The sequence below is a fragment of the Phycodurus eques genome, chromosome 4 (genome assembly GCF_024500275.1).
Source record: "Phycodurus eques isolate BA_2022a chromosome 4, UOR_Pequ_1.1, whole genome shotgun sequence".
NCBI lineage: Eukaryota > Metazoa > Chordata > Actinopteri > Syngnathiformes > Syngnathidae > Phycodurus > Phycodurus eques.
The window spans coordinates 33,600,621-33,625,967 of NC_084528.1; the positions used below are offsets into that span (position 1 = coordinate 33,600,621).

General features: G+C 44.6%; 1 protein-coding gene across 1 annotated transcript in view; it reads left to right on the forward strand.

The window, feature by feature from the left end:
• LOC133401966 (nesprin-2-like) overlaps window positions 1-25,347 on the forward strand; it is a 77,569-nt gene that overhangs the window by 37,629 nt on the left and 14,593 nt on the right. Inside the window, exons 28-34 of the mRNA XM_061675500.1 lie at window positions 1,212-1,382; window positions 8,941-9,099; window positions 9,496-9,662; window positions 13,875-14,037; window positions 16,333-16,520; window positions 17,527-17,677; window positions 18,953-19,135. Of these exons, the coding sequence (XP_061531484.1) occupies window positions 1,212-1,382; window positions 8,941-9,099; window positions 9,496-9,662; window positions 13,875-14,037; window positions 16,333-16,520; window positions 17,527-17,677; window positions 18,953-19,135 (1,182 nt within the window). The remainder of the gene's footprint in view (window positions 1-1,211; window positions 1,383-8,940; window positions 9,100-9,495; window positions 9,663-13,874; window positions 14,038-16,332; window positions 16,521-17,526; window positions 17,678-18,952; window positions 19,136-25,347) is intronic.

Here is a 25,347-nt window from a genome sequence, read left to right on the forward strand (position 1 = left end):
CAATTCCGTTTTTTTTCCTGTCAATATGGGGTGCTGTGTGTACATTAATAAGGAAAAGAAATGAACTTAAATTATTTTAGCAATTGGCTGCAATATAACAAAGAGTGAAAATTTTAAGGTGGCCTCAATACTTTCCGTACCCACTGTACACACTCGGCGTGACGATGCATATAGGTGATATTAATTTTTACAGCAATTGCATTTGGTTCCGCATGAGAAAGCGTCGTTGTCCGAACCCAGCCCACGGTCCACCATTTGAAGATGGGTTGTCATGCAGTTGTTTCATTCATCTGTTTGTTATGGAAAGCCTTCCTAACATTTAACAGCTGCACTGGATATGTCTTGGAGGTATCTGGAATATAGTTTTGGACAAATGACGTCATTTTTTGCCTTTTGTGTGTGGACTTTGTCAATCCAGATATCTACAATTCAGTGGAAGATATCCGCTATGTGTATTAGGGGTAGCTGCTAAGGAATTGTAGCTATGGCTAACTCCAGTTTTGAGATATATACAATTAGAGTATTCATAATTCTCAAAAACTCTACTTGTTTCAAGATACGGACATTTCCCTTTTCAGATATCTTAATGCAAGTTTTAACTCGGCAATCTGAAGTTATGGATGTCTGTACATATTTGAAAAGGCAAGTGTGGATTGCAGTTATATCCATGTGTGGTTTTGACTCATCACAATGACTTTACAGATAACTCGAATGAAAGTTCTAACTATTCAAAAAGCAATTATGACTAGTCAGAAAGATGTTGACATCTACAGTGTTAATTTCAGATCGTCAAACTTTCAAACTTGGAAGTGTTGCGAAGGCTTGCCATAGTTAGAGGTTTTTCAAATGTGCAAGTAGCTTCTCTGTGTGCTATTTTTCCCATAGCCATGTTCGTGAAAAATAAAAATGATAAATACTGATTACGTTACTTGAAAATCTTGCCCTGCTCAACGGAGACGGACGGGACAGCAAAAGCCAAGTTGAACCCGTGACTGGCCCGTAAAGCCTTTATCCTCCTGCCAGCCTTCCTGCCGTACGCCTACCCTCCATGCCCCCCCCCCCCCCTCTGCCTGCTGCATGTAATCCCCTTTGGGGCGGGTTGTCCTAACCCCAGAGAAAAAGACCGGCGCTTTGTGCCTCTCTGCCAGACCGGCAGAGGCGGTGTCAGAGCAGCAGCCTAACTGCGCCTGTATGTGTGCGATGGTATGCAGGAGAAGGAGGAGGACGGTCTGGAGGACGCTCTGCGGGACTGGGCCCACAGCCTGAGCCAGCTGAGCGCCATGAAGACGGACCTGAGTCAGTACGTGATGGCCGACGACGTCCTGGTTCTACACGAGCGCGTCCGACACCTTGACTGCCACTGGGAGGAGCTGTGCCTCAAGGTCAGCGCGACACAAAACACTTTGAAACACTTTGAATGCGCCACGTCTATTAGCTCCTCCTTTCAATACGTCTTCTTTCGGCTCCCGTGAAGTGACATTATTTGCTTGGGTCCTACTTCTTGCCCAAGATGTCATATGAGGACTTTGGAGTTGAAGATTACTATGCTTGTATGGTGACCTGAGAGGTGCCTCCAAAGAAAATGGAAAAAAAGTAAAATGAAATTATTCAAAGATGGGATGGGATTTGAGTTGTTTCAAGAGCTCTGTTAGTTTTTCTTTTTTTGTTTCTGTTTTTCCACCTTTATTTCTTATTTGGTGTTTATTGTGCGTCGTGTGGACCCGTTGCAGCCGTGACATCGGTTGAAGGAGAATATCTGTACTTGTTGTTTTGCGCCTAAATGGTCAGGCAGCATTATTGCGATCGGCCCGTGTTTGTTTTTGTTGAGCGAGCATCTTCGACGTGGAGCGGAGTGCGTCCCAGAGGAGATGCGGAGACAGATGAGAGTCGGCGCTTGGAAGTAAAGTGAAGCGAGAGAAATGAGGAAATGGCACTGGAGAATTGAATAATTATTCCTTTCTGCGTGTGCGCTACTGGCCAATGGACACATTTTCGGCTTTTGATTGTTTGTTTTATGTAGCAAACGTGAGTGAGGTCATGCACGGTGTGATCCCAAGATTTCAATTCCAGCGTCCCTGGCATCATCGAACTGGTCGAAGAAGTCTCATCTACTAACAGCTTCAAACAACCTTTGCAACAAGAAGGAATGAAACTGCCAACGTGAAATGAGCTATGGTGCGTTTTGAATGGACAAGATTTTGTTTGTTTTTTAATTATTTTATGATTATGGTTATGTAATGTTCTGTGTACAGCTGCGGCGGCTGTTGTGAAAGTGCTCTATAAATATGGTCGATTGACCGTGTGTTGTAGTGCGACCAGAGGGGTCGGGTGGAAGAGGGCTGATGAGGAAACGCTTCTTCACGTTTTCAGATGCTCTGTGTAGTCTCATTGCCGCATTCATTCAGAATGACCCTGCATTGTCCCATTCTGGTTCTAAAAAGACAGTTTTCCGCTGGTTCTGTCGAGGAGGAAGTTGTTTAGCGTGCGGGACAGTATTTGCATGGAAACCGCTGGGCGACCCTTTTGGAGCTTTTCCATCCATAGCGTGAGTCCGGTTCGTTGCCAGGATTTTCCGGGGTGAGATGTGGCCGAGAAAGGACTTGACAATGTCCGCGGAGATCGTGGCGGTCGTCTGGCTTTTGTCAGCTCAACTTAGCTTGTGACTTTTTGCCCGATGGGAGGGGCAACACGGGCTCGGAAAACACTTTGAACATGGCTTCAGCTTCATTCGCAGGCCAGAATAACGTCTTAAGACTTTAATGGCTTTAGTACTTCTCGGCATCTGCCAAACAACTTTACAATTCTACAAGTGGAGGGGAGTGGGAGGGTTGCTGGACAGATGGTGCGAACACAGAGAGTGGCTGAGGGGGGTGGGGGGAACGCAATAATGAGCTTTGCTATTGAAATGAGTCCTGGGAGGAGAGGTCAGTGAAGCAGTTGCTAAAACTGACTTGACTTTTTTTTTTTCCATTCTTACAAAGCAAGCACTCCAAAATATTGGGACACTGCTCATAATCAACAATAATAGTAATATTACTAATGCATTACACTTAGTGCTTTTCAAGGAAATCAAAAAGCTTTTACAACCGCACACATTATTCATTGACTCCACAGTGACAACTGGTGGTGGTAAGCTACTCATGTAGCCACAGCTGCCCTGCAAGGAGGCAGTCTGACGGAAGCGTGGCTGCCATTCTGCGCCTACGGCCCCTCTGACCACCACCAAACATCCAACTGCATTCATTCAATCAGTCAATGAACAACAGTTCACATTGAGGGAAGTTGCTGTTGTAGTGGTTCACTGACTTCGGTAAATTTGATGTTTCTTTCACACTTTTCTCCTGGTTTAACTGCATGGTATCAAACAAATCAGTCGGTGACTAAATCCATAGAGTGTCTGCAACCGGGCTCTGGATTAAAAAAACCAAATTGGACACCACAGATGTCTTAAACAAATACAAGAGCTTGAGTTTTAGTCATTTGAGCTGCAGCAGATCCACTCGAGAAACAGAAACTGCGTCGGGGGCCGGCGTGCTGATGGGAATTTCAGAAGAATCGATCTTGCTCCAGTTTCTTTACAGATTTTTATTTACCAAACCACACCGTAAAACTGCAGGGATAGACAATGCAAAGTAATACAGACCCCCCTTTAGCTTGCTTCTTAACCAACGGCAGTCATCTCCCAGAAGTTATCTTCACAGTAAAAAATTTGATATTCAACAAACTTCTCAATAATGTACATTCACACAGCTGTAGCCCGGAGAAAAGTATCCCACACGCAAGTGACGTGACGACACTCAGTGTCAAGCTTACGCAGATACAGTACCAGGCCAACATTTTCATAATTAAATCACGTATTTCATAGCAAATATAAATGGCTGCACTTATTAATAACAGCATACAAAGTTGGTATAATAATAATTATTAATGGTAATTTGGGCTAATTTATTTCGGAAGTGTGTTTCAAACTGGTAGCCCTTTGCATTAATCAGTACCCAAGCAGTAGCTCTCAGTTTGCGGTGCCCGCCATGTCACCCGCATGCACCCTATGAGTCGCCCGCCAGCCTGTTATAAAAAATAGTTCACCAGTGCGATGCTTCTTAATTTTTTTGTGTTGCTATTCTTTAAAAAATATAAAATAAAAAGGTTTAGCATTTTTAATTGCTATTCTTTTTAAGTTGGTGACAATAAAAAAAAAAAAATATATATATATATATATATATATATATATATATAAAAAAACAAAAAAGACAGTAGTTTTCAACGGTCGTATTGTAGCACGTGACCAAACCGTAGTGCTCATGGAGAGAAGCTAGCAGACACAGCCACGTTATGATTTAACCGCCCAAACACATGGTAGACAAAAGAACAGAAACATATCTTTCACAGTAAAATGGAGGGTGAGTTCTTTTTTACCACTGAGGAAAAATCCTGCGTGTGTCATTTGTGGAGCGAGTGCGGCGATGCCAAAGCGGCACAATGTGGAGAGACGTTTCAGAACATGCAACACAAGCTTCCACGCTAACTACCCAGCGGGCAGCGAGTGCACTAAGTCGAAGGCATTACACTTACATTGCGCTTTTCTAGGCACTCAGAGGCTTTACAATTTCACACATTATTCTTTCGCTCCACAGTGACACCTGGTGGTGGTAAGCTACTTTTGCAGCCACAGCTGCCCTGCAGGGGGCAGTCTGACAGAAGCGTGGCTGCCATTCTGCGCCTAACGGCCCCTCCGACCACCACCAAACGTCAAAGCGCATTCATTTGTAGGCAATCTGAGTTCAGCGTCTTGCCCAGGGACGAAACAACGAGAAGCACTCGGGCGGAGATACAAACCGGCAACCCTCTGGTTACAGGGCGTACTCTTTCCCACTGCGTCACGCCGCCCACAAACAGCAGTCTTTTTTTTCACGAGACCGGTGAAAAATACCCAAAAAGGAACGGAAGCCTCATTTAGAACTCCACACTGCTTACTGAAGAAAAGGAAGGCATTTTCAGGCGGGGAGGTTTTCAAAGAAGCGATGATGAGGATCATTGCAAAAACAGCACTTATGGAACCGATGTAGTCGCCACTCTCTCCGCACTCCAATTGTGGGCAATTACAATTCCAATGAAGTTGGGACGTTGTGTTAAACGTAAATAAAAACAGAATACAATGATTTGCAAATCATGTTCAACCTATATTTAATTGAATACACTACAAAGACAAATATTTAATGTTCAAACTGATCAACTTGATTGTTTTTAGCAAATAATCATGAACTTAGAATTTTATGGCTGCAACACGTTGCAAAAAAGCTGGGACAGGGTCATGTTTACCACTGTGTTACATCACCTTTTCTTTTAACAACATTCAATAAACGTTTGGGAACTGAGGACACTAATTGTTGAAGCTTTGTAGGTGTAATTCTTTCCCGCCACACTCTTTTATTACGAAGCCACGCTGTTGTAACACGTGCAGAATGTGGTTTGGCATTGTCTTGTAGAAATAAGCAGGGGCGTCCATGAAAAAAAACAACTGGCCACCCGGTGAGGCAGGGACCCAATGCCAGCCCCCCAGCCACCAGAGAGTAAAAGGAGACTCCGCAGCTGAAATTTACAACCCCAATTCCAAAGAAGTTGGGACGTTTTGTTAAACATAAATAAAAACAATACAATGATTTGCAAATAATGTTCAACCTATATTTAATTGAATCAGAATCATCTTTATTTGCCCAGTATGTCCAAAAAACACAAGGAATTTGTCTCCGGTAGTTGGAGCCGCTCTCGTGTGACAATAGACAGTCAATTGACAGAGAACACTTGTGAGACATAAAGACATTGAGAAAAACAGTCACTAAGCTATAAAGGGTTGCTAGTTATCTGGTAATGCCGGTACATAATTTTTTTTTTTGACAATTGTGCAAAAAGATGCAAAGTTACAACAGTCACTAAGCTATAAAGGGTTGCTAGTTATCTGGTAATGCCGGTACATAATTTTTTTTTTGACAATTGTGCAAAAAGATGCAAAGTTACAATGACTAATCTCGCAATAGTCCGGTGCAATGACCATTGTGCAAAGGGCGCCGAGACTTCAGGGAGTGTATGCAGTTTAAAGTCATGAGTAGTGGAATAATCTGGGACAATGTTGATTGTGCAAATGTTGCAGATACTCCTCAGTCAGTGTGCAAATGGGGCAGATGCTACTCTGGCATAAGTGGCCAGTATTGGTCAACAACAGGGACAGGGTCATGTTTACCACTGTGTTACATCACCTTTTCTGTTAACAACATTCAATAAACGTTTGGGAACTGAGGATGCTAATTTTTTAAGCTTTGTAGGTGTAATTCTTTCCCACCGCACTCTTTTATTACGAAGCCACGCTGTTGTAACACGTGCAGAATGTGGTTTGGCATTGTCTTGTAGAAATAAGCAGGGGCGTCCATGAAAAAAAACGTTGCTTGGATGCCAGCATATGTTTCTCAAAAACCTGTATGTATCTTTCAGCATTAATGGTGCCTGGCACTAATACAGCCCCATACCATCACAGATGCTGGCTTTTGAACTTTGCGTCCATAACTGTCCAGATGGTTATTTTCCTCTTTGGCCCGGAGGACACGACGTCCACAATTTCCAAAAACAATTTGAAATGTGGACTCGTTGGACCACAGAACACTTTTCCACTTTCCATCGGTCCATCTTAGATGAGCTCAGACCCAGAGAAGCCGGCGGCGTTTCTGGGTGTTGTTGATAATTGGCTTTTGCTTTGCAAAGTAGAGTTTCAAGTTGCACTTACGGATGTAGCGCCAAACTGCATTTACTGACATTGGTTTTCTGAAGTGTTCCTGACCCCATGTGGCGATATCCTTTACACATTGATGTTGGTTTTTGATGGAGTGCCGCCTGAGGGATCGAAGGTCATTCAATGTTGGTTTTCGGCCTTGCCGCTTACATGCAGTGATTTCTCCAGATTCTCTGAACCTTTTGATGATATTATGGACCGTAGATGTTGAAATCTCTAAATTCCTTGCAATTGTACGTTGAGGAACATTCTCCTTAAACTGTTCGACTATTTTCTCACGCACTTGTTCACAAAGAGGTGAACCTCGCCCCACCTTTGCTTGTGAAGGACTGAGCAAATCAGGGAAGCTCCTTTTATACCCAATCATGGCACCCCCCTGTTCCCAATCAGCCTGTTCACCTGTGGGATGTTCCAAACAGGTGTTTGATGAGCGTTCCTCAACTTTCTCAGTCTTTTTTGCCACGTGTTGCAGCTTTTTTGGAATGTGTTGCAGCCATAACATTTAAAGTTGATTATTTGCTAAAAACAATCGAGTTTATCAGTTTGAACATTAAATATTAATAAATGTCAGTGGACAGCAGCGGTACAACACCGCTCATGGTGTTTATCTGGATGGTGTTTGATGATTTATCCACAAAACAAGAACTTTTGACACTACTGGCTTAAAAGACAACTGCGAGGGGAGTTGACATCTATAACGCAGTGAAGGAATTTTTCAAGGAGAAAACGGTATCGTTGGAAAATTTGGTATCGGTGACTACAGACGGGGCTGCTGCTCTGATCGGCCGACATACAGGATTCATTGCTTGCTCTGAAGGTGACACGCAGTTCCTGAAGTTTCTCCATTACCGCTGCATCGTTCGTGATGTCCGATCCACAGCAAAACAGTGCAGAACTTTCAAGGTGCTTTTGGAGGTGCTGTCAGCTGAATATGGTGACCTGTTACTACACACACAAATCGGATGGCTCAGCAGGGGATGCATTTTGGTGCGTTTCCCCCCCCCCCCCACACACACACACTTTTGAGAGAAATCACAGAGTTCATGCATTCCAAAGGCGAAGACACCTTGCTGCCTGAGGATGCTGAGTGGACACGTGACCTCGCATTTTGAACAGACATTACTGTCAAACTGAAGCATTTGAACTGTGAGCTGCAAGGCAAAGGTACAACTGTTGATGATAAGTGATTCAAATGCATTTAAAGCTCAGATGAACACATTCCCTGTGAATTTACAGAGAAAAAGGTACTGTACTTCTGTGCAGATGGTGCTGAAAGACAATGCTTATGTATCTGAGACTTTTGACTTTTGACAAAGAGGCAGAAAAGTCCTGTTAAATCATAAAAAGAGTTTGAGAACAGGTTTTGTGACATTTGTCATCTTTCAGCCTTGTGTGTCGTTCATTTCCAACACTTTCATGAAAGTGGACACAACATACATTGCTGGGCAAATAAGGCCAGTGTTCAGCTTGGATACTGGACAGGTGGAAATTGAAATTGTAACATTGCAAAATAATCTCAGGCTGCAGAAACCCTTTGGCGTCTTGTTGACACAGAAAAGTCCAATAGTGTGTGTTGTTGTTGTTGTTGTTTGGATCAAGCTGTCTCGGTGAATGTGCCTTCTCTGACATGAAAGTCATTAAAATGGACACCTGCAAGATTTACTCAGAGTTGCAGTGTCAAATTAAAACCCAGATGACGACACATGGGCGCACAGCAAGCAATGCCAGGCGCAAAGAAACAGAGAAGTTCTCAGTGGCAACACACAACTAAATTCAAATTTCCGATTTGGTTGTTCCGTAAACAAATTGTTAGTAGTGATGAAAATGTGACATTGTGATTTCGTACACAGAGATCTCAAGAAAAAGTGTTGAGTATTGATATTTATCTGATTCCTAAATCATTGTTCATAAATACTTTGAGAAGTGATTAACATGATCAATGAGAATTAAAGGTAATTTGAGAAAATTTGTTATTTCAGAAGTGTGAATCAAACTGGAAGCCCGTTGCATTCATCAGTATCAAGAAGTAGCTCTCGGTTTTCGGGAAGGTTGCTGACACCTGGATTAGGGTGTTTAGCATGTGCATGCGTGCGTGCGTGCGCGGTCAGAGACGAGCCCAACGGTTGGGATTGACACTTGATTGTGTGCGGTGCGTTCAGGTGTCCCTTCGCAAGCAGGAAATCGGCGACCGGCTGAATGCGTGGATGATGTTCAAGGAGAAAAATGCCGAGCTGTGCGACTGGCTCACGCACATGGAGAACAAGATGGCCAACGAGTCCCACCTCAACATCGAGGAGATGGTGGAGAAGCTCAAGAAGGTAAAATGTCTGTCGTGTGGCGGTCAGGGACGTTGGGATGATTAAATGTTAAACGGGCGACTGCAGTTGGCGTGTGTGTGTGTGTCCGGGTTTTGTTCTGCGCCCCCTTCATTTGTTCATTCATTTGCTGGACTCTTTCACCTGCAGCACTTTTACCTACATAACTTCTTTTGCATTTTTAGCTTGACAAGACTGCATTATTCATTTTATAGAATAGCTTTAGTTCTGACAAAACCACTTCCATCTATTATTTGCCTTGATGATGCTAATTAGCTAACCAAGTCCTCCAGGTTAGCAACATCTCAACATCTGTAAAGTTGACCACGGTCTGCGAAGCCACGCGTGCTAAGCTAACAGGTTAGTCTGCACGATGCTAATGGTCTGCCTGGCGCTCAGGACTGCATGGAGGAGATGAACCTGTTCAGCGAGAACAAAAGTCACCTGAAGCAGCTGGGAGAGCAAATCATCGACGCCAGCAACAAGACCAAAGAGAGCGACGTCAATGACACCCTCTACCACGTCAACGACCGATGGCAGCACCTGTTCCACCACATCGAGGCCAGGTACGAGCGCGGGGTACGAGAGCCGCCCCCTTTTCCTTCTTTGCTGGAGTGCGGGCACGTCACAAACGAAACCGCAGTGTGGCACGCTAGAGTCACGTCACCTGACTTGCATACATCACATAATTGTGTGTTGGAGTTGGAGGCGGTTGGCTGGGTTCTGTGTGAAAGTCAGCAGACGTTTTAATACAGGGGGTTCAGCTTCTAGTGGCGCATTCAACAATAGCGACGGCTGATAGGTCGCTAATGAGTACATTTTATTTAAACACCTTCACATACTTCAATTGTTTCTTTTTTTTTGGCTAAAGTTAAAATAACTGTCAGCCACACATTTTCAATGGGAGACACGTCTGAACTGCAGGCAGGCCAGTCTAGCACTTATTTAATTCACTATTTTGTTTTTATATTTATACTATTGTATTTTAGTTTCTCAATATGGGCAATTTTATTTGCTATGTGCTATAATCATCTAAATAATACATATTTTAAATATGAAATACTTCACTCTGACTGTGTGCAGTGCATCTCTATAATTTCACTTTCTGAATTTAACTACCTAATAAAAGATTTACACTAGTCACGTGAGCATAATCGACGTGTGCGTGAGCATAATTGACATGAACTCGTGAATGCCAGTGACGTGTGCGAGAATGTAATTGATGTGCTCGTGTGAACGCATTTGAGTAGTCTTTTTGAGAGCAAGACTCGTGCGTATGAGTGTTTGAGTCGTGTTAATGAGAGTATTCAGAATCAGAATCAGAATCATCTTTATTTGCCAAGTATGTCCAAAACACACAAGGAATTTGTCTCCGGTAGTTGGAGCCGCTCTAGTACAACAGACAGTCAATTTACAGAACACTTTGGAGACATAAAGACATTGACAAAAAACAATTGTGCAAAAAGATGCAGAGTCCTCGAGCACTTAGAGCGGTTCAAACGACTAATATCGCAATAATCCGGTGCAATGACCATCGTGCAAAGTGCGCCGAGACTTCAAGGAGTGTATGCGGTTTAAAGTGACGAGTAGTGCGATCATCTGGGACAATGTTGGTTGTGCAAATGTTACAGATAGTCCTCAATCAGTGTGCAAATGGAGCAGATGCTACTCTGGCATGAGTGGCCAGTATATGCAAATAGTGCAGCATGGCGAGACAACTACAGTGAGTGCACGAGTAATACATCATTGGCCTCAAGTCAAAAACTGCCATCTTATTGTAATGGAATTATAGGTTAGGTGTTTAAGAAGTTGATCGCAAGAGGGAAGAAGCTGTCGGAATGTCTACTAGTTCTAGTTTGCGTCGATCGGTAGCGCCTACCTGAGGGAAGGAGCCGGAAGAGCCGGTGACCGGGGTGCAGGACGGTCCGAGAGGATTTTGCACGCCCTTGTCTTAGTTCTGGCAGCGTGCAAGTCCTCAATGGTGGGTAGGGGGGTACCGACAATCCTTTCAGCAGTTTTTATTGTCCGTTGCAGTCGGAGTTTGTCCTTTTTTGTAGCAGCACCAAACCAGACTGTGATGGAAGAACACAGGACTGATTCGATGACCGCTGTGTAGAACTGTCTCAGCAGCTCCGGTGGCAGGCCGTGCTTTCTCAGAAGCCGCAGGAAGTACATCCTCTGCTGGGCCTTTTTGAGGACGGAGTTGATGTTGGTCCCCCACTTCAGGTCCTGAGAGATTGTAATTCCCAGGAACTTGAAGGTCTCGACGGTTGACACAAGGCAGCCGGAGTAGCCTATGAGAGCAAGACTCGTGTATGAGGGTGTTTGAGTAGTGTTAATGAGAGTGATTGCGTATTCTTTATGAGAGCAAGACTCGTGCGTATGAGAGTGTTTGAGTAGTGTTAACGAGAGTCTTTGAGTAGTCTTTATGAGAGCAAGACTCGTGAGTGTGTTTGAGTTGTGTTTATGAGAGCCTTTCAGTAGTTTGTGTGTGTGTGAAAGCGTTTGAATAGTAAGTGTGAGAGCTAATCCTGAATAATGTCCCTAACGGCCCCTCATAGTCATAAAGCTGATATTCACAAATGGGCCTGGACCCTTTTAAACGTACTTGACATCCATAGATGTCGATTACAATGAACGTTCGGAATCCAGATGACCAATAGAAACGTCCATGCGGTCAAGGATAAAATAAACAAACAACAAAACAATTCAAGACAAGTGAATTCAGAGATTTGTTTCCAAATACATTATTCATGTTTGAAGATAATTGTTGAAAACATGCAAATACCAAGTGCCCAATTGTGGAGGTTAGTTTGAAACAGTTTTTCACCATTTCAGCCATGGCTAACTTATGTGACGCTTGTTTTTGCTGATTTAATGGCAGGTATTACGGACAAACCAGAAACTGAATCATAATCAATTTGTTTGTGCATTTTCTGCACTGTCAATTTGAAATAACATCCTGTTTTTCAATGAATGGATGGAAATCAAACAATATCTTTTGTCCAATTCATCGATAAATCCCAAAAATAATTGACACATTATTATTAAAATAATGGTTAGTTACAGCCCAAGACAAATAATAGATAGAAATATGTCAAAACAGCATTCAAGGGTCCCACATGGAGCCGTTTGAACTCTTCCCAAATGCATTGTGGGATTTGCTGAAAGGGTTAAAAGCTAAGTGAAGCTTCGCGGATAAATGTTAGCTAGCAGAGTTTCCACAAGCTGCTTACAATCATCATTATATCAAATATAAAACTCTAATCAGTAGCTCTAATTGCAGAAGTCTACTACAAGTCATCCATAGAACCCATTTAAAAAGAAGAAACTCATTCAAATGAATATTATTCTTGTTGTAATGCAGCTAGTATGTTCTTTGTTTTCTGCGCAGTCGTAGGATTTGATGCACTAACGCTCGCCTTTTGTCCCCCCAAAAAGCAAAGCAAAGCAAACAAAGGCCGCTCCCGTCCGGCCGGGCCGGCAGCTACTGACTTTTGACGCGCTGAAATGTTGAAAGCCTACCCCCCTGCCCCCCACACCACGGGGGGCTTTTCACGCCCTCGCCATGTGTGCAGCTTGTAATGAACGCAAAAGTGGCAGATGGAAGTTTCCTGCCCGCTCACAATGTGTGTGCCATAATGGCCCCCAATGCAGAGCCTCTCGCTCACCCGCTGGCTCGCTTAAGACTCCTCGAGCAGCCGCTCATTTTCTCTTTGGTGTCTCGTTGGATTCTACGTCGGCTGAATCGGGTCAGTCGCTTATCATCGCATCGTATTCGTCTCTTCGGTTGATCGTGTCTATCACAAATGTTGTCTTCTGCCTTCTTGTCACCGACATAAACTTTGGCACTCTCCAGTGGAAACATTTTTTGTTGGTTTCGGGCTGAAAAACAATAACAGAAAATATTCATCCATCCATCCATTTTATGTATCGCTTTACCCTCACAAGGGTCGTGGGTGTGCTAGAGCCTATCCCAGCAATCTTCGGGCGAGAGGCGGGTTACACCCTGAAATGGTCGCCAGCCAATCGCAGGGTACATATAAACAAACAACCATTCGTGCACACATTCACACCTATGGGCAATTTAGAGTCTTCAATCAACCTACCATGCATGTTTTTGGGACACCCTGGCCTGTGGGGGTGAAAACCCACGCAGGCACAGGGAGATCATGCAAACTCCACACAGGCGGGGCCGGGATTTGAACCCCGGTCCTCAGAACTGTGAGGCAGATGTCCTACCCAGTCGTTCCCCGTGCCGCCACAGAAAATATTATTCCAATTTTTTTTTAAATTCAAAATCACAATATTTTGGAGCTACTGTTGTCCCTCACTATATCGTGGTTCACTTTTTTGCAGCTTCACTGCATGACAGATTTATTTGATCATTCTAGTGTCCTAGATTATTGTCTGTTTTTCAGTAATTATTTTTCCACACGGACTGTTAGTGCTGACTCACGTGGAAATAAACGCCAGCCAGTTTGGGATTATTTCACATTTAATAAACAGTGCGACAAGTGTATCGAATCCTGAGTAGCAGCCAATGTCATCTAAGTGAGAAGTGCTCATTTAAATTTCGTCTGTGCGCCCTCTGGTGGACAAATTGAGCAACAGCAGCTACTTAAATTGACAAATTGCAGCTTCGTGAGTTTTCGATCCCCCACAGGCCAGATTAGAGCCGTTGATGGGCCGTATATTTGATGGGGCTGGTTTAAAAGGACACTGGTGAAAAGTAAGGGATGCGGAATCTGACGCCTTTGTGTGTTTGTGCCTCGGAGGGTGCGGAAGCTGAAGGAGACGCTGGGAACGGTGCAGCAGCTGGACAACAACATGAACGAGCTGCGCACGTGGTTGGCACGCGTGGACGCCCAACTGGCTCAGCCGCCCGTCTACCACGTCTGCCACGCCGACGACATTCACGACAAGCTGGAGCGGCAGCAGGTCGGTCGCACGCTAACAATCACTAGCGATCGCTCATTCATTCTCTCCACTTCTGATTCATTCCTCCATTGTCGACACGTGTCAATGGCCGACGCGTCGCAACTTTCCGTTCCCCAATCCGCTAGATGCGGAATGTCACGTGACCAAGGCGCAGCACGGAATCGCGGACTTCCTCTGTATGTCTGTCTAACATAACTTTAAACGATGACATGATTATTTGAAGCCGAACTTACTAAAACTTGTTTTCTTTATGGCTGGTGTCTTCGCACAAAGTTAAATACATGTATATCTTTTTTTTTTTTTTTTTTTTTTTTTTTTTTTCATACAAATATGATATCGTGCCATGCATGTAAACAGGAACGAAGCCCGAACACCGTCTGTTGTCATCTTTGGTGGCTCTTCGGTGACGTTATGTTTATTAAAAAAAAAAAAAAAAAAAACAGACATTGTTGATGTTTTCTCCCGAACGAGGCGGAAGTGCTTTGACATGATTTGCCGAATGCGCAAGTAGTTTGCGCATATACCGGATTCAATATTTATTCAGCAAATCTTCTGAATCAGTTTTATGTCCTAGCCAGTGGGGGGGGGGGCGCTTTGGGTTCATTTGGTACGAAATATTTAAGTTTAGATGCACTTAACATTTTAATTGTTTATACATTTTTACTCGATATGAACAAATAAGTTATTCTCATGTCAATGTTTATTTTCATGTTTTATTGCTCAAAAATGTGCAGCAACATATCATGTAAGTTCACATGGGCATGAAAATAAATATTTTAAAGCTGTTATCAGCACCACAATTATTTGTTAATTTCTAGTTCTTGCTGAATCGACATCAAAGCAGTTCACTCAATATCAAATCGAAAACCAACCTAAATAATCTAAAAGGAATTGAATCGTGAGGTCCTCAACAAGACTCGGCCCCAATGGCAACGAAGATAACATCAAATGCTGAACTAAAGAACATTTCTTGACTGTTTTTAATTGAGAGATTACAAATCTGAATAAAAAAACCTGAGTGCTGAGCTAGCAACTCTTGTGAAAATTATTTTAGGTTTTCTGATGTCACAGGAAAAATGTGAAGCCTCCAGTAGACGAGAGACAGGACGAGCACTTTGAGAAAAATGACATCCAATTTTCTCGAAACTTGCATGCAAGCAGACAGTTGGAATAGCAGCAGGTTGGCGGCAACTATTATTTTTCTCGAGTGAGGTCAAATACGGAAATGTGAACAGGCAGTTATCTTCTGCTTTATGCGACTGGCGCCCCCTCCCCAGATGCAGTCTCACAGCTAAGCGTCAGGAACAAAGTGACCTTTTTTATCCTCACAGGAGAGCCCAATTGACATGATGTCATCGTTAACAGAATGGAAGAGAAACATTTGTAGCGCAAAGAAATATTTTTCAAACAGTAGAAGTTCATCATGAGGCAAACGGCAAATATTCGTTCACAGATGCTTCAAAATGAATGATCTAATAATCTAATCTGACGCGATCGTCTGTGCGGGATTTTGGACCGGAACCACGGTGGAAGTTGCGGAAGGGGGGCGGAGCCATGTGACAGACTGGAAAGCAGAAAATATAAAAAAAATAAAAACATTGGAAAAAACTTGGCTGTTTGGGCGCGTCCATTAGCGGGTGACGGACGGCTCGTGCGATTATCGCCTGGATCAGCTCTTGAAGCCTTTAGCTGTTGCCGTGGCAACCAGCTGGAGGGCCACACTTTGCTGGCAGGAGGCAGGAGGGGGTGCAATGAGGGGGTAATGACGGCTGCATTGTGTTTGAGTGGATCAGCTCTATCTTTGTCTGTCTAGCCATTCAACCATCCATCCATCATCTCTCTCTCACGCGTCTACCTGCCTGCTGACAACATCATGAGACACAAAAAAAGCAGAGTTGCATTGTTGGAGTAAATCTTTACATTATTTTAGGGAGGTTTTTATTTATTTATTTATTTTGTATATTTTTATTGGACTGTGAAGTTCAGGTTTTGTACATGGGTTGGGGGGCTGGGCAAAGTATGACCTGCAAACCACACATAAATGTATGTATTCATTTATTTTTTGTTCATGCATCTCATTAAATAGTAGGTTAATTGATTTAATTTCTTTTTGATAGTAAAATGAAAATAACTTAAATAAATATTTTGACATTTCTATTTCCAGTATGTGATTGAGCTCATCATGTCTCAAGTCTTGAGTCTTTAGTCACAAGTCGTCAAAACAGTGACTAGAGCAGAATCAAGTCCTCCTCTGTGGCACACGGTAACGACGCTAACGCTCCCTTTGACGTCCAGGAGGTGCAGCGCGACATCGACGACCACGCGGCAACGGTGGCTTCGGTGGCGAGGTCGTGCGACGTCCTACTGCGCGACGCCGACGCCTGCGGCGGCGAGTCGGAACGCGATGCCATCCTGCAGGCCGCTAGCAATCTGGACCGACGCTGGAGGAACATCTGCGCCATGGCCCTGGAGAGGAGGATGAGGTCAGCTCAGTTCCCGGGATGAGGGTCTGCCAGCTATAGCTAGGGGCTCCACTAAACAATTTGTGATCAATGATTTTTCAATGTACAAATGGGCATCGTGGGAAATGTTCATTGGGCCTACCTCCCAGCGAGCTCCTTTCTTGTCGTACGCCAAACAATGTCAAAATCATTCCCTCATTGCGTCTGTTTCTTAGCGGGAATTAAAAGCCGATCGTCGTTTTTTTATAAAATAGTCGTTAGCGCGATCGGAAAAGTGGCTAAATATAGCCGACCCGTGTTGTTAGTGTAAGCTGCGCACATCAGCCAGCAACAATGGATAAATATTGAGTTTAATATATTTGGTTTGGTTCCTTTCTATTAAACAGGTTTTGAATATTTAGGTTGAACCATTCATAAGGCCTATGGCTTTTAGGGTCGCACGTTGTAGTTAGGGGTTCATCTAGAGATGGAACAATTAATCGACAACTAAGCGATTATCAAGTTAATTGACAACTATTTTGAGAATCGATTGTTTAGAGACCTTGTTTAACTTGGAATTGTCCAAGTATTCCTACATGAAAACAAAATGATTATTGTTGTGTTTTTTTTTTTTCAAAATGTTTGCAAACATCTGCTTTACTTTATAAAATAATCATCCACATTTTTGCCAATTTTCTAACGGATTTTACGGACCAAACCGAATCATAATCAATTCATGTCTATTTGAAATAACTGATACATCAAAAGAATAATCGACAGATTAATCGATTTTTAAAATAATGGTTAATAGCATCCCTAGTTTGATTAGCGTTAGGATTATGACGTGGTCCTTGGAAATGTTTGTGAAGCCCTATTCTGAAACACTCAACGCCCCTCTGCATCCCCCCCCCCCCGAGTCGCTCCTAATAACAAAAGACGTTATTAGGAGAGCCGACACGGCTCGGGTGGTCGAGCGGTGGTCTGCGTAGGTCAATGAGGAGTCTGTAGCCAAAGTGGAAGCCCGTTGAGTATTTTGAGATGATTTCAGGATTGAGGAGACGTGGCGTCTGTGGTGCAAGTTCCTGGACGACTTGGCTCGCTTCGAGGACTGGCTGAAGGTGGCCGAGCTGACGGCGGCCAATCCCGACTCTGCCGACGTCCTCTACACCAGTGCCAAGGAGGAGCTCAAGAAATTTGAGGTGAACTTCTGAACGCCGTTGTTGTCATTTGTGGACCTTCTATGATCGCGATAAAGTGTTTGTGGAAGATGTTTCTTGGTTGTGGTTTGTTGGGCACCAGAATAGTTTGCTGTGTTTACACTTGAACAAATTAACCACGCCCACGCAACAATTTTTCACATCTTAAGAAAGACCGCAAACGTATATATATAGAGTGGAACACACTGGAGCAGGGGGCAGCTGAAGCGCCCAGGGAGTATTTCAGGGTATCAGTGTCTTGCTCAAGGACACCACAGCCGTTATTCCTGGGGATGTTGGCAGATGGTCCAGTCAGGGTCTTAAACCTAGTTCCCCCACGGTGACAGGCCAAGACCTTAACCATTGGGTCACGCTAGTGGCTGAAGATGTGCTTGTCGCAGCAGCAGTACAAGCCGATGTAGAGCAAGAACATCGCTTAGGTATGATTGTCGGCTCGACTGTTTTCCAAGCAGATTGGGGAGGGTTCAAAAGACTTTTAACAGCAACGTGGGGAGATTTCTCCAAAATGACAGTCAGTCAATATGCGAAGTCTGGTTGGAACGGGCACTTCAACCTGATAAGCACGCAAGAAGTTTGAAAAGATTTTTTGTGTAGGAAAAAGAAATTCCATTTTGGGGTGAACATTTTTGTGTGGTATCACCTAGAGACGTTCTGGTTAAAAAAACCCAAAACAAAACACTTTGAGTAGAACGTGATGATTTCTCAATGTCTCTTTGACACCTTCGTTTCATCGGCTACCCGGGGAAGCCCTTCTCTGATTGGATGACAAGTTTCAGTTAAAAACTATCCACCAATAAGCACGTACAGATCGAAATTACGATGCATTTTCCAAGTAGACGTTTTAAAATTAGCGTGACCTTTCAAATGATGTCACTTGCCCAAAAAAATGCAGCTTAATAACGCAAACAACACATTATTCCTGAGCAGAACAGTAGAATAGGTCGTGCACTTCAGTCGTCAATCCTGAGTTTCTTTCTTCTGGAGGAACTTTGAGGCGTTTGAAGTGCTCATTCCATGATTATTTGGAGAAAATTCCACAAAGATGGCGGCCACGTTTACCTCACACCTCAGGATAATCACTGGGGATCATCTTCAGAGATATCCGACATCGGGGCCTATGCTGACCTTGATCAAAAGAGAGGAGTGGGGCTGAAAACCGAAGCCTGCGTACCTGGCTTCGAGGGGGCCGGTGTGAAAGCAAACCTACCGAAACACAGCGTCCGCCTGACGTCCCGGCCGTTTTGCTGTTTCCGTCAGGCCTTCCAGCGCCAGGTGCATGAGCGTTTGACCCAGATGGAGCTGGTCAACAAGCAGTACCGCCGGCTGGCCCGCGAGAACCGGACAGACGCCGCCGGCGACCTCCGGCTGAGGGTCGACCGGGGCAACCGGCGATGGGACGGCCTCCGGAGACGAGTGGCCGCCGTTCTGCGACGACTCAAGGTGACGAGTTTTACGCGAAACATTTGCACTACATGTATCCAGACGCCAACGTGAGGCAGCGACGCCCTCGCTGGCCGACTTGAGATACTTTTGAAACGTATGTCAGTGTTGTGTCTGTGGAGATTGCCAGTCATCCACACAAATTAACTTTTTGCCAACGAGACTTCTTGGTTGGTGAAGACATTTTACATTTAACCCACAAGACTTCTTCAGTTCTAAATTGTAGGTGTGGAGTTGCCTTATTTATGTCTCTTGGGAGTGGTCATTTGTTTTTGTTGTTGTTTTGTATTGACGGGTGTGGCTGGTGAATGATCGGTTTTGCCGTGTTGCTTAATGGCCAGTCATTTGCAAACAGCTCGTCAGTGTCCATTTTCCCAAAGGTGTGAGACAATCCTTTGGGGAAGAGACTCAGATGTTAGGACTTTGTTGTAAGCAGACAACAAGTCTTCTGTCTTTTTCTTTTCTGTCCTTCACACCTCTTCAACCTTCTTCTTTTCCTTTCGGCTTGTCCCGGTAGGGGTCGCCACAGCGCGTCATCCTTTTCCATGTAAGCCTATCTCCTGCATCCTCCTCTCGGACACCAACTGCCATCATGTCTTCCCTCACGACATACATCAACCTTCTCTTGGGTCTTCCTCTAGCTCTCTTGCCAAGCAGGCTCCATCTTCATCATCCTTCTACCAATATACTCACAATTTCTCCTCTGGACGTGTCCAAACCATTGAAGTCTGCTCTCTCTAACTTTCTCCAAAACATCAAACCTTGGCTGTCCCTCTGATGAGCTCATTTCTAATTTTCTCCAACCTGGTCACTCTGAGAGCGAACCTCAACATCTTCATTTCCTCCAACTCTGCTTCCTGTTGTCTCTTCAGTGCCACTGTCTCTAATCCGTACATAATGGCTGGCCGCACCACTGTTTTATAAACGTTGCCCTTCATCCTAGCAGAGACTCTTCTGGCACATAACACACGCGACACCTTCCTCCACCCGTTCCAACCTGCTTGGACCTGTTTCTTCACTTCCTGACCACACTCACCATTGCTCTGGACGGTTGATCCCAAGTATTTAAAGTCCTCCACCCTTGCTATCTCTTCTCCCTGTAGCCTCACTCTTCCCCCACCACCCCTCTCATTCATGCACATATATTCTGTCTTCCTTCGGCTAATCTTCATTCCCCTTCTTTCCAGTGCATGCCTCCATCTTTCTAACTGTTCCTCCACCTGCTCCCTGCTTTCACTGCAGATCACAACGCCATCTGCAAACATCATGGTCCACGGGGATTTCAGTCTAACCTCATCTGTCAGCCTATCCATCACTACTGCAAAAAGGAAGGGGCTCAGGGCTTATCCCTGATGCAGTCCCACCTCCACCTTAAACTCCACTGTCACACCTACAGCACACCACACCACTGTTCTACTGCCCTCGTACATGTCCTGTATTATTCTAACTTATGTCTCTGCCACTCCAGACTTCTGCATGCAGTATCACAGATCCTCTCTGGGTACTCTGTCATAGGCTTTCTCTAGATCTACAAAGACACAATGTAGCTCCTTCTGACCTCTGTACTTTTCCATCAACATCCTCAAGGCAAATAATGCATCTGTGGTACTCTTTCTAGGCATGAAACCATACTGTTGCTCGCAAATACTCACTTCTGTCCAGATTCTAGCCTCCACTACTCTTTCCCATAACTTCATTGCGTGGCTCATCAACTTTATTCCTCTCTAGTTCCCACAGCTCTGCACATCACCCTTGTTCTTAAAAATGGGCACCAGCACACTTTTCCTCCATTCCTCGGGCATCTTCTCACGCGCTAGAATTCTATTGAACAAGCTGGTCAAAAACTCCACAGCCACCTCTTCTAGATGCTTCCATACCTCCACAGGAATGTCATCAGGACCAACTGTGTATTGTGGGGATGGGCCACTGCTGACCTCGACTCATGACGTTGTGAGTCGGTGGCGAGAATACTTACTTCCTCAATTCCACCGACACGCCTTCCCATTAGGAACCAGAGTCTGGGTTCTCTGAGGCGGGCTAGGGTTATCTCTGGGGTTGCTCCTTGGTGGCAAGGCCCCAGGGGTGGATGAGATTCGCCCGGAGTTCCTAAAGGCTCTGAATGTTGTGGGGCTGTCCTGGTTGACACGCCTCTGCAACATTGCATGGATATCGGGGACAGTGCCTCTGGATTCGGGAGTATGAGGTACCGAACTCCCGGAGTCAGAGTTTGATCCGCGTATCCGGCAGTAAATCTGACTCATTCCTGGTGAGGGTTGTCACCGGTTCTGTTCATAACTTTTATGGACAGAATTTCTAGGCGCAGCCGAGGCGTAGAGGGGGTCCAGTTTGGTGGCCTCAGTATTGCATCTCTGCTTTTTGCACATGATGTGGTTCTGTTGGCTTCATCAAGCCGTGACCTCCAACTCTCACTGGAGCAGTTCGCAGCAGAGTGTGAAGCGGCTGGGATGGGAATAAGCACTCCAAATCTGAGACCATTGTCCTCAGTCGGAAAAGGGTGGCATGCCCTCTCCAGGTCGGGGATGAGATCCTGCCCCAAGTGGAGGAGTTCAAGTATCTTGGAGTCGAGCTGTGCGTCGTGACCGAAAGAACAAGATCCCGGATACAAGCGGCCGAAATGAGTTTCCTCTGCAGGGTGTCCGGGCTCTCCCTTAGAGAGAGGATGAGAAGCTCGGTCATCCGGGAGGATCTCAGAGTAGACCAGCTGCTCCTCCACATCGAGAGGAGCCAGATGAGGTGGCTGGGGCATCTGATTCGTATGCCTCAGGGATGCCTCCCCGGTGAGGTGTTCCGGGCACGTCCCACTGGGAGGAGACCCCGGGGAGGACTCAGGACACGCCGGAGAGACTACGTCTTTCGGGTGGCCTGGGAACGCCTCGGGATCCCCCAGGTAGAGCTGGTTGAAGTGGCTGGGGAGAGGGAAGTCTGGGCATCCCTGCTAAAGCTACTGCCCCCGCGACCCGACCTCGGATAAGCGGTAGAAAATGGATGGATGGGTCTTTGAGTGCCTCGAAAAGCGCTATACTGTATAAATAGGGTTTAGACAGACAGGGAGCTCAATAGATAGAATGATAGATTTGTTAGCTCCATGAAGTTAGTCAAACCTTTTCCACAGGACTGTGTAATAATGAGTGAAATGAAAACGACAGACAAATTAAGTAGGCAATCTTTGTAGTAAGGGGTATTGCTGAAACAAGGTCGCATTTATCTCTCTCATTTTCGATCCCTGAATCACTCAGCCCTAGTGTAGCGTCCCCTCCCCCCTTCACACACTGCGCAGTCACCCAAGAGCTGCGAAGCAAGCACAAGCAAACATGTCAGATCATATCGTCAATAGCACTCACCGTAATAAATTGGAAAATGTACAGCTAATCTATAGGATCGTATCAGCAGTGATCTGCACATCTCGGTCAGGATTATCGATGCCGGATTGCCTGATCGGAGCATCGCTAGTTATACATTGTGTACACAACATCAAGACACTAGGTAAAGCATTGTTGGAATGTCATATTTTAATCAATTACAAAATGTTTTAATAATTTTGTAATTGATTTATTATTTTAAGAATTCTTAATTTGTACAATTGCAATGCCTTGATTTTAGTGAGGTTAGTACAGCGTCATTGCCATGAAAGCGAGTGTACCAATAATTTCTTAATGTAGCTTAAATAATACATTATGAAGACACTAAATAAGAAATAATGACTACTAAAACTTTACGTATTATATCCTGATATATGGGATGTCACGTTGTCACATTTGTCACATTTCTGTGGGGCCAATTATGTATTACTCGTGCACTCACTAGTTGTCTCGCCATGCTGCACTATTTGCATATACTGGCCACTCATGCCAGAGTAGCATCTGCTCCATTTGCACACTGATTGAGGAGTATCTGTAACATTTGCACAACCAACAATTGTCCCAGATGATCGCACTACTCGTCACTTGAAACCGCATACACTCCTTGAAGTCTCAGCGCCCTTTGCACAATGGTCATTGCACCGGACTATTGCAATATTAGTCGTTCGAACTGCTCTAAGTGCTAGAGGACTCTGCATCTTTTTGCACAATTGTTTTTTGTCAATGTCTTTATGTCCCCAAAGTGTTCTGTAAATTGACTGTCTGTTGTACTAGAGCGGCTCCAACTACCGGAGACAAATTCCTTGTGTGTTTTGGACATACTTGGCAAATAAAGATGATTCTGATTCTGATCAGTACAGGCTCTGACCACAACGTGACTCACGGAGGCCCGAAAGGCTTAACGTCAGACCCTGCCGACTGTCAGTATGCTAAACTCGAGCACCAATAAAAACAGCTTTTATTACATTACAAGTGTCAAACTTGAGGCCCGGAGCCAGATCCGGCCCGCCGTCTCCTTTATGTGACCCAAAAAAGCAAATCATGTGCTTTGACTTCATGTTTCTTGCTAAAATACCAAAAATGCAAATTGTCTTCACTTTTAATAACACTGAGCTATTGCAAGCAGTTTTTGTTACCAATCTCCCTCTTAAAATAGATGGAGTAATAGTTTAACAGGTTTTTACTGGTTTCTGATTTCAAAATAGTTCTCGATCAATTTCTTGAGTATACTGTATGCATTCATATGAGGCAATCATGCATTTAAATGGTAAACGGACAGCACTTCTATAGCGCTTTCTCTACACCATCACAGTGCCCAAAGCGCTTTACAAAGCCTCACATTTACCCATTCACAGACACATTCAGACACCAATGGGTGGCTGCTGCCATGCAGGGCGCTGCCAGGCCCACAGGGAGCATATTAGGGTTCAGTGTCTCTCCCAAGGACACTTTGACATGCAGACATTGGGAGCCGGAATTCGAACCAACGACCCTACGGTCACTGGATGACCCGCTCTACCTGAGCCACAGCAACCCATGCTTCACTTTTATAACGGCCCCTCTGAGGGAAACCATAACTACGATGACAAAGATCAGTTTGACACCCCTGCATTAGACTCACTTTTTTTTTACTGATACCACTAAACACTCCATTGCCATTTTTTGGGGAGCAAAAGTAACAAACAGTTTCGGGTGAGCAGATGGAGCGGTCGCCTCCACGTCCGTATTTGTCTCGACCGCTTGTAACCCAAGAAGACTTTTTTTTTAGGGGGTGGGGGTGACCTTTTGAATCTCCAAATGTCCGACATCCGTCGGCATCGAGAGAAAAGTCGCGTCCGTCCCTTGCGGGTGTCCGACCAGCGGCGCCCTCAACGCTGTGACATTGAGCCTAGCTTCGCATGGAGGGATGAAGAGATCAGGTAGACAAAAGAGCGTTTCCACATGAAGGATCCGGCTACATGTTTGCTAAACTAATCCCGGTGGCCTCATCTCTCGCTAATCCCAGCAGGATGCGATACAATCGGTCGCCGTTCAGTATTCTGCCAAGATTTATTCACATGAATTGAGTGTGTGGAGTGTAATTGTGTGTGTGGCCTTTGCTAACACGCCTCCCTTCGTCTTCATTCGGTTCTCACTTCTCCTGGATGTTGCACACGTGATTGGCAACAGTCGCTAAGAGCAGAAATTGTCGCTACGGGCTCTTCCTTCGCTTGATCAGCTCCCACCTCTGGCTTGTTAAAAACACTTTGCACGCCATTGGGTTTTAATCTCAGCCAGGTGGCCTGCCCCATTTTAGTTTCTATTAAATTTTTGTAATCCTTGGGTGTGAAATCTTTCAACACACACAGGCTTGCTTGTCCTTGACCGGAGGTCTACGTTAATATCCTTTTTGTGGCAAACTATGACAGTGCACACATTGTGGGTTATTTTTGTCCAAAACTCTACAACACTTTGCTATACAGTGTGTCAGTTTTTTGTCTCCTCTTCGTTGTCAAACGTGTGTTGGCGTTTTGCAACGTGTGATGTCACTTCCATGATTAGCAGCCGAGATGGATGCGCCCGTTTGATCAAAAATGTTGCTCTTAAAGGGCAACAAATTAAGGTGTATTTTTTTAATATCTTTTTGTCACATTTCGCCGTTCAACTAATTCATTACTACCAATCAAGCCATGCACGTTAATTTGGCCAGTGTCCTATTAATCTAAATATCTTCTAAATATTGCACGTGGCGTTCCCCTATTTATGCTTCTGGTGAGGGCGGTCACATGAGGATTGTTATTGTTGCTGCCAGGTGTGGCTGGGGAATGAGCGAATGGCATACCAACCGATCAT